This window comes from Camponotus vicinus, unplaced genomic scaffold (genome assembly GCF_025532165.1).
Source record: "Camponotus vicinus isolate PSW18456_S1 unplaced genomic scaffold, iyCamVici1.0 SCAF_4, whole genome shotgun sequence".
Taxonomy (NCBI): domain Eukaryota; kingdom Metazoa; phylum Arthropoda; class Insecta; order Hymenoptera; family Formicidae; genus Camponotus; species Camponotus vicinus.
In genome coordinates this window covers 410,001-422,640 of record NW_028141976.1, presented here as the reverse complement: position 1 = coordinate 422,640, position 12,640 = coordinate 410,001, and the positions used below count along the sequence as shown (strand labels likewise).

Genomic DNA, 12,640 nt, shown 5'->3' with positions numbered 1-12,640 from the left:
TTCCTATTAATAACTTGAAAAAGAAAAATTATAATCTTAATGATTTGTTAAATATTACGTTTTCACATTGGTGTCAGTCGCATAATGAATCGTGTGAATATTGTACTGAAAGTAATATAATATTAAAAAATGAAATAATATTGACAAAAAAGATAGTTGTGATTCGTTTAATATTTTTATCACAGGATAATAAATTAATGAAAGCAACACACAACTTTAATTTGAGTGCTATTCCAACAACTAAAGTATTAATAGATGGACAGTTGTATAAAGTGATGAATGCTATATTTGATCATGGCTCAAGTATCGATGAAGATTATTATATAAGTATGTGCAGAGAAGGAACATCTAATATTTGGATCGAAGCTAATGATGCTCAAGTTAAAAAAAGACAGTGGCCTAGAGGTGCTAAAAATGTTTACTTACTTTTTTTACAGAAGATGGCTAGTAAATAATATATATCGAAAGTTATAAAATAAAGAAGCAGTTAAAAAATTCTTTATTAAAAATATATTTATGTAATATCTAACTTGTGATTAATATTTAATTATTTAATAATTGTATTTCGATCAGTCCCATATAAAAGAATGTTGTAATGTATCAACAATAATTTCGTGAAGACTGCTTCATATTCTGCATTATTTATGAACTGTGAAAAAATATTTAGGTAAGTTGCCAACACTACCGTGTCTCTTGATAATTTGTCTTTATTTTCCTTACTATTAAAAATAGAATTAAATAACTCACTTTTTCTCCGTTCCATTTATATATTCAATGATAAATTAGATAAGCAAAGCAACGATTATTCATTAATGGATGTATAAGTATTAATTGTGAATAATAAATGTAGATTTCTAATGACATATTGATTTGTAATTATCCGTTATTTTTGCAATAAGAATAGCAAAGAAGTTTGAAGGATCTGAATATCTATATAGTAAGCAAAGAGGACCGTCGAATTTTAATGAAATATGACGGGGGTGGTGGCAGGTTCTTTGCTCATTTATTTAAAGATGTTTAACATATAGTACAAAAAAGAGTGATATCCCTAAAAAAATTACCCTTTTAAAAAAAAGGTAAAAAAAGGTGCTAAGTCCGCGTAAAAAACAGTATATGTATTTGCAAAATAGTGTATTATTAACTGTAAAAAACTATTGTAAAAAACCTGTCTCCAAAATAGTGTTATTTTAAAACTGTAAAAAACTACTGTAAAAAACCTATCTTCAAAATAGGATTATTTTAATCTACAAAATAGTTATTTTAATCTGCACAAAATAGTGTTATTTTAAACCGTAAAAAATTGTTCTACAAATTATTTTAATTTTGTGTAAAATTGTATATCCTACAAAAATAATGATATCAAAAAAATTGCGCTAAGTGAAAATAAAAACTTATAAAAATATTTTAACCAAAAAAAGTTATACAAAATAGTTGTTTTAATTTTCTACATTATATCCTAGAAAAATGATGATATCCAAAAATTACGCTAATTGAAAATAAAAACTTAAAATATTTTAACTAAAAAAAATTGTACAAAATAATTGTTTTAATTTCCTACAAATAATATTAAAAAGTTGCGCCAACTGAATAAAAATGTTCACTATAAAATATACATTTCTTTTTTATTTCCAATATTAAAAGAAAAATGATATTAAATGAATTGTAATATATCTATTATAAAAAATCGTTGAAAATATGAACAATCATATACATTGCAATAATCATATGCATATATCCTGAAAAATTTAATTAAAAAAAAAAAAAGGAAATGATAATACAAAATACAAAATTAAAAATTATTAAAAAAATTAAAAATTAGAAATTAATAAAGAAATAAATAAAAATTTATATAAAAATTAAAAATTAATAAATATAAAAAAATTGTAGTTAAAAAACTTAGCGCTGCTAATTTCATTAGCACATTATTCAACGTAGCAGCGCTAAGTTTTTTAACTACAATTTTTTTATATTTATTAATTTTTAATTTTTATATAAATTTTTATTTATTTCTTTATTAATTTCTAATTTTTAATTTTTTTAATAATTTTTAATTTTGTATTTTGTATTATCATTTCCTTTTTTTTTTTAATTAAATTTTTCAGGATATATGCATATGATTATTGCAATGTATATGATTGTTCATATTTTCAACGATTTTTTATAATAGATATATTACAATTCATTTAATATCATTTTTCTTTTAATATTGGAAATAAAAAAGAAATGTATATTTTATAGTGAACATTTTTATTCAGTTGGCGCAACTTTTTAATATTATTTGTAGGAAATTAAAACAATTATTTTGTACAATTTTTTTTAGTTAAAATATTTTAAGTTTTTATTTTCAATTAGCGTAATTTTTGGATATCATCATTTTTCTAGGATATAATGTAGAAAATTAAAACAACTATTTTGTATAACTTTTTTTGATTAAAATATTTTTATAAGTTTTTATTTTCACTTAGCGCAATTTTTGATATCATTATTTTTGTAGGATATACAATTTTACACAAAATTAAAATAATTTGTAGAACAATTTTTTACGGTTTAAAATAACACTATTTTGTGCAGATTAAAATAACTATTTTGTAGATTAAAATAATCCTATTTTGAAGATAGGTTTTTTACAGTAGTTTTTTACAGTTTTAAAATAACACTATTTTGGAGACAGGTTTTTTACAATAGTTTTTTACAGTTAATAATACACTATTTTGCAAATACATATACTGTATTTATTTACCTTGCGTTTCAATTATCATACCTTACTGGCTCTTGCGAATTTTTAATTAATTATTAATTATTTATTATTTAACTTGCACTTTATTATTTATCACTACTCAAAATGCGGTTAATGATACATGTCACTAATGACACATATGACACATGTCATTAATATCGCAAATATCGCAAAGCGTCATTAGCGCAATCTTCTGTCGAGAGTAGGAAATGTACGTTTTCTCTTTCTATGTGTTGTGTTGATGACCATGATGATGATAAAGACGTTTCTTAATTGAAAATTTTCATATTTCGATTTTGCGTCATGATATCTCCGTTTATAGATCATGCAGCACAAAAATAAAGATACTTTCTTTATACAATTCAAACCCGCTCTATCGATTAAGGCAAGTAAGAATTCAATCCGTTCAGCCGTTATTGAAATCCGATAATCTGAGTTACTCTCAACTGTCCGACTCGCGTATAGATACACGGAGTGCCGCGCTAATGCTTCGCATGAACTTGGCGCGAGACACTACCGTGTCTCTTGATAAAATATAACAAAATATAAAATAATATATAATATAAGAGTGGTAAAATATGGCTCAAGGCAAAGATCCACTTTAAAAAACCTAACGCACCATTGGTGGTACCTCATGGGTGGTGTGGAAAATCACCATTCATTATTATATTGCTTTGTAATATTAAGATACTTGTATGAAATTGTTACCTTTTTCCTCTATATTCTTATTAAGGACTGATTAATTCTAATCATATTAGCTTATTATATATTTATCGATACTTTTCTCTTATTGTTTCTAAACGGATAATCTTTTTAGTCATCAATATATTTGTACGTAAACAAAAAATCTTTTAATAATTTCGATTATATACACAGACTATATAAATATAATATTATATATTATATATTTACTATCTGTAATATAATATAAAATAAATATATAATGCATAAATAGTTATACATTATATTTAATATAAAAAGACTGTAAAAAAATATTTAATGCTGTCACGTCGCCCGTCGCGGTGACGGATGACGGTTCTCGCTTCTCGATATCTCGATACGGGTGGCAGTATTAAACATTTTTCTCTTACACTTTTTTATATTAGATATTTTTTATAACTGATAAATATATACTATATACTTACCAGTTGTAAGAAAATATTCTCCACATTTTCTTTATATAAAAAATTATATCATACAATTCTTATAAACGAATATTGAATGTGTGTGTGTGTGTGTGTGTGTGTGTGTGTGTGTGTGTGTGTGTGTGTGTGTGTGTGTGTATATATATATATATATATATATATATATATATATATTGTGACCGTTAATTCTTTAAGGGCTAATGATTTTACGTGGCCGGTGTTTTTGGCCCACGGCACACCTTCGGCGCGATCTCCTTACATAACAAAAAAAACGTTTCTCTCCAAAATCAAATATATGGGCGCCAGGTGCGGTAATCCGCACCGCTCTATAAAATTTACCGTATCGGCAGTACACAAAGAATGCAAAATTCTCAGAAAAATCGCGACGGACGCTCGACTAGCCCCGTCTCGAAATTGGCAGAGGGGGGGAGTCCGTGTTAACAGTTCACAAGGAAGGATCGAGAATACAGGGTGGCTGCAAATAAAACATAATATTATAATAACAAGAATTAATATATTTAACATATGAATAAATTTTAATGACAGACAGATTCGTGTAGATGCAAAGCGGTTTTATAATATTGATTATCCGATTATTAGCCGGCAGCGACGGGCCGGCATTCGAGCGCGATCACCGCGGTATCATATGTCACGCGGCAGAAAAAAAGTATACAAGAAAAGTCCCGGAATTCCGCGCTAAACGAGACTTGTTAGAGTTTCGGCAGCTACGAATCCCCAAATAACCTTTAATAATGAGCACCGCGGTGTCGACTCCTTTAATGACATCCGTCGTGCGCGAATAGAAATAATTAATTATAATAACGGATCTACCCGCCGCACACGCAGTTAACAGAAGCGAATATAGATGCGAACCGATTATACAGATCTGCCGCTTCAACGAAAAAAATTTAGCGACTAGTAACGTATCTAACAGGAACAGTTGAATCGAGACACGAAAAACTATCAATAACAATAAAGTATCAAATGACTTGAGCCTCGGAAATATGCGAGCCGATGCCGCGACGTATTTGTCGGTTATTGGATATCGCAATCGCCTTTGTGGGTGAGCTCGGTTACAGTACTTTTAACAGACAAAGTTTTACAGCTAACAGTAATAATTGTACAAATAAACATTTACAGTGACTGTCGGCGCGCAACTGGGAGAGAGGGCACTTAATTTTACGAAAGCTCGAACAAAGTCTTTCGGCCGGCCGTCGTACTCTAAGACGCAAATATCGAGAACGCAGAAAAGGAATTTCACAATTACTTTAATGACGGCAGCTATACGGCACCGACATTGTTCGAGCTAATTCTACCTGAATTATTTAACAAAGACGGCCAGATGGGGTCGACGCTTGTCTCACCGGTGACTCCTGGCGGTTCTCCGTGCTCTCGGCATCCACGTGTCGGATCGGTGATTTTGGGCCGTCGTTCCCTTCGCCGGTCCGCCGAACAGTGGCGAGCGGAAGGCCCGTCGAAATCACGCTAGCAAATTAATGCGTAACTAGGCCACCTGTGGCGCTTCCGCAACCCTCAGGATCGTCGTGTGGCCCATTTAATCCTGCGGCCTTCAGGGCTGTACATGTGCTTGTCGCACCCCGTTTCCTCTTTTATTTTCCATAATTCCTCTCGTCGAGGCCCGTCAGGAGGGATACTTTCGGCAGCCACTCGCCGTTATTTAGAATGTTCTTCTTTAGCGCTGTTCCGGCCGAGATGACTCCGACTCGGGGTCTCAGCGTCAGTCTTCGTCCGCTGGTTGGCCTTCCCCTCAATTGTTCCCCGTACCTGCTGGGCATGTGAATGTTTACAGGGGCGACAGCGGTAGTCTTAAGTGGACTTTATTATTGACGCAATTAAATAATAATACTTAGCTTGGCGTGTTCCTTTTAGTCGGCGCCTCCGCTCGCCCGTTTCCTTGTATCCTGTACTCCTTCCTCAATTTTGAGCCACCGGATGAGATCCCGTCAGCGTTTCCCATCGTGCCCGCTCTTAAGCCTAATCTTAACGCTAACAAATAAATTTGTACGCACGGGAGGCGAGTATAATCTCGCCTCCAATAGCCGCTCTCTCCCTAAATTAGGGGAGAACGAGGGCCCAAATTCATTCTCGGTCGGATCTCGCGATCCTTGTGACGGACCGTCAAGCGTCACGTCACAATATATATATATATATATATATATATATATATATATATATATATTTATTAATTTTTTAATTCCTCTTTGTCATATATATATATATATATATATATATATATATATAAAATATATATATATATATATTTTTATATAAAACTTATTAAATAAAACATATTAAGATTTGCAGTATAATGTTATGCCTCTGTAGCTGCATAAGCGTATCATTTGTTTTTGTAGCACTGATAATAAATTATTATATATATTACTTTTTGTTGTCATAAAAAACAATTTTTTTTGTTCGTTTAGTTCCAGTTTTTATGAAACGTTTTGAATATTTTAAGTGTATCGCACATATATATACGTGTATATATTGCGTGTTTCTCTCTTCTGTAATCGCGAGTCGTAGCAAGTGTAACAACAAATACCCATACTTTTCGATAAGGTAAGTACACTGCAAATCTTAATATGTTATATTTACACGTATAAATGTGTAAATTAGCTGAAGCCCTTTTTATACGTTTCCTGCTGCATAACTTATGCACTTGATATATTTTAATTTAATACATTAAAACGTGTTAATTATTCATATTTAAATGCATTAATTTAATATATTTAAAATGTATAGGTTTCAAATTAATGGTACATTACAATAAAGTGCTTGTTTGAAATTTATAAAAATATATTTATATTTTTTACAAAGAAATACACATTATATATTTTTTCTTATTCTAAATAACCTTATCAGTTTATATCTAACTTTGGAATTAAAATTAAATGATTATTATTAGAGAAAAATAGAAAAATTAAAGTTGGAAAAATAAAATAAAATATTTAAAAAAAATAAAATGTTCATAAGATAAATTTTTTTAATAAAAGACTATAAAGTTAAAAATTTTATTTATATTTAGGTGCGTATTGAACATGCATCTTAAAGAGATAATGAACGAATCATTTTCGTTTATTGGCCGAACATTTACTTGTCCGACTTATAAAATCGATTTAATATCTGAAGTTCCTCTAGAAATTGTATCAGAAATTAAATCGAAGTGATATTTTTAATTTTATCTGTCGTCTTTTGCAAGCTTTATATAATTCTCATGACTAAAACTTAAGTACGAGAAAAATAGCGCACCGTAGCGGTAAACAAACGAACTAGCGATTACTGATTTTGCGGTGAAATTTTACTTCCACTGACTATAATTAATGAGATATAAGATAAAATAACAAAAAATAAGCGTTTCTATTAGAGTTCAATGAAATACTGATTCTTAGTGATCTTATTCATATATTTGTAAATAGAAATTAATATAGTTTTCATAATTATATATATATATATATATGTATATGTATGTATGTATGTATGTATGTATGTATGTATATGTATATGTATATGTATATGTATGTACATATGTATATATAGTTTTAAATTAATTTGAAATTAATAAAAATTAATTTTTATTTTGTCTATAGAAACGTGAAAAATACATTTCCTTAACTATGGTTTTAAAAGCATTTCTATAGGAACGTTTCTTATTAATGCTTTACGGTTAAAAAATGTTGGATACGTTTAAGAAACGTATATAAAACGACCGTGTGCTATCTGGGTTTATTGTTATCATACATGACAAGAATATAATATTTAATAAATTATTTGTAAATTTATTATAAGTAAACATTACTTTAAAAAATCAAAGCAATATAATTTATAATATTAATATTATTAGAAATTTATATAATAATATTATATAATAATATTATTAGAAATATTAATATATACATTAAAAATTTTACATATATGTAGTTTCAATTTGTATAATTTTGATATCTGTGTAAGTCATTAAATGTGTTAAGCTGCTGAGACGTGTAAATCAAGAACAAACGCCTCTTTATAACACGTCCCAAACATTGAATAAAGAAGTGTATTATTTTTTTATACGTTTCCATACTCTCTAAAAGTGAATCAGTGTATTATCACTGAAAAACAGTAAATAGTCACTAATTACAGCAGTTATAAGTACAGCACTGTAAATCAGTGATATTTTATTGAAAGAATTAGTTAATAATTTTGACTGTTTCAATCAGTAATATTTCTTTCGTTATTGTCAGTAATATTAAACTACAATTCATCTCTCTATCTATTTCATATAAAATTAAAAATTTTATTTATATATATTTACTAAATATTTATTATATCAAAAATTTTATTTTATTTATATTACATGCATATTGAACTTGCTATCTTAAATAGATAACGAACGAATAATTTTCATTAAGTCGCCAGACATTTATTTGTCCGACTCATAAGATCGATTTAACATCTGAAATTAAATCGAAGTAATATTTTTAATTTTATCTGTCGCTCTTTGCAAACTTTATATAATTCTTATAACTAAAACTAAATACGAGAGAGATAGCGATCGTAGCGGTAAACGAACGAACTAGCGATTACTGGTTTTACAGTGAAATTTACTGGTTTTACAGTGAATTTTATTTTAACTGACCATAATCAGTGAGATATAAGATAAAATAACAAAAAAATAAGCGTTTCCACTGAAAATCAGTAAAATACTCACTGATTCTCAGTGAAATCTTATTTTACTGTTTAAATTAGTGATATTTTCACTGATTCACTTTTAGAGAGTACATATTCTCATTATAACACGTAAGATTCGTATAAAATTAATACATTACACATTTATATGTATTTAAATAACATGGATAAACGTGTTTTCTGGAAATTACACAAATGAAATAAGTTATATTAACACATTGAAATTTGCAGTGCATTGCGAAGAATTTTGAGATTTGTTTAAAGCCACAAAAGTAGCTTTCCTGGCAGACAACGGACGGTCAAATATAAAAAAATTTTTTATTTTCTCAAAAATACATAGTGTTTTTGATGTCGCTGATTCTAATTCTGAACATAGATTTATGAAATTTCAAGCCTAAGAGCAGTAATGATAACATGAATAAATATAAACGTATATACTTATGCAGAGAACTTTCTTTTAACATTATCGAGAACTAATTATGTAGATTTAGAAAGCTCCTTTTTTACTTTAGAGTCTTTTTCGTTGGTTTTCTAATTTTTTACTTCTATGGTATTAATTTAATATTTATGAAATACCACTAATTTATCAACTCAAGAGTCACAAAAGTGGCTTTCCCGGAAGTCTAATGTCGCGCCTTTGTAGCTGCATAAGTGCATCTATTTGTATTTGTAGCACTAATAATAAATTATCTATTACCCTTTGATGTCATCAAAAAGAATTTTACTTGTTCGTTTAGTTCGTTTTTGTGAAACGTTTTGAATGTCGCGCCTTTGTAGCTGCATAAGTGCATCTATTTGTATTTGTAGCACTAATAATAAATTATCTATTACCCTTTGATGTCATCAAAAAGAATTTTACTTGTTCGTTTAGTTCGTTTTTGTGAAACGTTTTGAATAATTTAAGTGTATCACATATATATTGCGTGTCTCTCTTTTCTGTAATCGCGAGTCGTAGCAAGTGTGATGGTAACAACAAATACCCATACTTTTCGATAAGTAGTATCTCTATTTAGTGTATCTCTATTTACTTTCTGTTAAAAGAAAAAAAGGAATAAGCTCCTTATAACATGGACATTATCTCTACGAGAAGTGATCCATTTGAGCATGGCGCTTCTTTACGAGAGGCATTCTCTTAATATGGCGCTTCTTTACGAGAAGCATTCTCTCGAGATGGCGCTTCTCTACGAGAAGCGTCTCAAGCGAGCTAGCGTACTGATAAGAGAGAAGCGCTGCGGTCGCTCTCTGTAGTCGTCGGCGAGTGACGTAATTCCGGTGTTCCTGCTTCTTTTGTTCGACTACCGCTTGCTGAGCTCAAGAAACGACGGATTTTTCTTCAAAATGTGCCTTGGACCTGTGACTCGAGTGCAATCATTAGGCAAGCTGAGATATCAAGCAAACTAACGTCAGAGACATCAATTCAGAATCCTGAATAAGAGCGGTACAAGGAGGACAATTCCATCAAACTGCCTGGACAGCGTATCAGCCATCTTGAAACAGGAATCTTCCAAGGAGATATACTTATCCACGCCTCATACTGAGGATAAGATCGAGATAAGGGAGTGTCGGCCATCTCGTCTGAGGATCGGGGTGATCTTCTCGTCCGGAAAAGACTTGATCTACGATCAAGTCTTACGGACTGATCAAGTCTTACGGACTGATCAAGTCTTCCGGACTGATCTTCGGACGCATGGCCAAGGCCCCCCTCTTCTTTTCTTTTGTTAACTATTAAGCTCATCTGATAAGACTATACACAAAATTACTTGATTTCAATTCATATTATTAATTAAGCTAATTGCATTCATTTTCGTATTCATTGTTTTTTTATTAATGATACTCATATATATTGCTCAGTTTTCGATTAATAGAATATATATCCTTTGTGTTGTGTGAATTAAAAGTTTTATTCTGCATTAAGCATTCGTGTCTTTTCGCTGCTCTCCCTCTCTTTTTAATCCTCTGCTTATATACTAATCATAAACACTTTCTAATCTGAAAAAAGCATCTCCATTATTTCATAAATTGTATTTATGTATTTTTCTTTGTTATAGTCTGAAGGACTATAACTCTAGTTTAATATTAATATAGATTTTATTTAAACAAAAAAATGCAATGGAATGTTTGCGAACCGCGTAAAATCGTCACCTCAGCGAACTACGTGTGAGTTCGCCAGAAACACGAAAATACAAAGGGTTTCGATTTTGAAACGCTTTCGCTTGCACCAAGATTTGACCGTCACGAAAAGTTCACCATGATCTTATATGATAACGTCACTAGGCGATCCCCTCCCAAATTTTAGCATAAACGAGGAGTTAAAAACCGCCCATCGCGAGAGCGCAGCGGACAGTCGTTAATAAATATTGAACAATTGTAAGTGCCGGCTAGTCGCTAATTAATTTCACTAATTAATTTAACTTATTACTTAAAAGAATAAAGGAAGAGGTTATAGAAATAATCCGAGTCTTATATCAAATCAAGAAAATATATTTGTAGCACTGATAATAAATTATCATCTATTACCCTCTAATCAAAAAGAATTTTCCTTGCTCGTCTAATTCCAGTTTTAGTGAATGAACATTTTGAATATTTCAGTATATTGCACGTATATATTGCGTCCGACTTCTATAACCGTGAGTCGCGACAATTCAAGTGTAGCAGCAAATACCTATACTCTTCGATAAAGTAAGTAGTATTTCTATTTGTTCCTTAAAGTTTTTTGTATTAATTATTGTTGTTTTATTAGCGGAGTTTCTTTCTTATTAAATATTTTAGATTAATAAAATTTTTAAATAAAGCAGATTGAAGATTTTTGTTACATATAAAATTATTATCTTTTAAAATTTTATAAAAACATTGATTATTTTAAATAACTACGAAACTTATTTAACTTTTATTTTTCCTTAAACATAGAAATTCTCGAAATAATAGCTTCCATGTTATTTGATACTTGACACTTCCAAAATAATTAATGAATTTACTTCTTAATCTGAAAGAAGCATCTCCATTATTTCATAAATTGTATTTATGTATTTATCTATATGTTTAGGAAGACATAAAATTTAAAAAAATTTGGAAAATACATTAATACAAATTTGTATTATCAATTTAATGATAATGATATTTATTTCATTAATACTATTGGGTCTTACTGCTTTATATATATATGATTTTATTTTAAATAATCATCGCCGACATATAATTAAAAAGATAAATATATTAAACGGTCCAAAGAGTTTTCCATTTATTGGAAGTGGTTATTATTTCCTTCGTCCGAATCATGAAGGTAATAATAAAGAGATATTTAAAAAATTAATTATCACCAACATTGCATTAATTTAAAATAATAAAGATATTAATAAATTCATAATATAAATAATATTAATATTAATAATTAAAATAAATTTTAATAAGTTAATAATCTTATATGATAAATCATAAAACATTTTTTAGAATTTTTGGATATTATTATTAAACTGACACAAGATTATTCATCTCCACTCAAGTTTTGGCTAGGCAACAAATTAGTAATTGGTATATATGAACCAGATCAAATGCAGGTAAAAAGATAGCGTTTATATGTTTCATTATTATTTGTTTGTATATTCATGAATTATTTAAATCTATGTATAGAGAATCTGTTGTCTATTTCAAATAAATAATACTTTTATATATCTTTATAATAACTCATCACTGATCTAATCAAAATAATTTTCTACAGTTAACTTTATCTAAATATAATATATTGTTAAATATCTAAATGACACAAACAGATATGCATTTGAAATATTTAAAAGTACTTCACATAATACAACTTTTATAGGTAATCTTGCATAACAGTGTGGATAAAAGTATGATATATAAACTTTTTGAACCTATAATAGGCAAAGGATTAGTCACAGCTCCTGGTAAGATACTTTTAGTAACATAAAATTTAAAATTATTCCTATAACTATAGTTTACACATAATAAAATTATGTAGTTTCATAACTACAATTTACATAATAACATTATATAATTTTAAAAAATCCTTTATAACATACTTATAATATAATTATTACTTGCATTCTTATAT

General features: G+C 28.9%; 2 protein-coding genes across 4 annotated transcripts in view; one reads left to right on the top strand and one right to left on the bottom strand.

Moving 5' to 3' along the window:
- LOC145969968 (cytochrome P450 4C1-like) overlaps positions 1-12,640 on the bottom strand; it is a 76,834-nt gene that overhangs the window by 44,180 nt on the left and 20,014 nt on the right. The gene's annotated exons all lie outside the window — the stretch shown is intronic.
- Positions 9,676-12,640, top strand: part of LOC145969700 (cytochrome P450 4C1-like) — a 10,442-nt gene continuing 7,477 nt past the window's right edge. The window contains exons 1-3 of the mRNA XM_083095886.1: positions 9,676-9,763; positions 12,019-12,125; positions 12,389-12,473. Of these exons, the coding sequence (XP_082952012.1) occupies positions 9,676-9,763; positions 12,019-12,125; positions 12,389-12,473 (280 nt within the window). The remainder of the gene's footprint in view (positions 9,764-12,018; positions 12,126-12,388; positions 12,474-12,640) is intronic.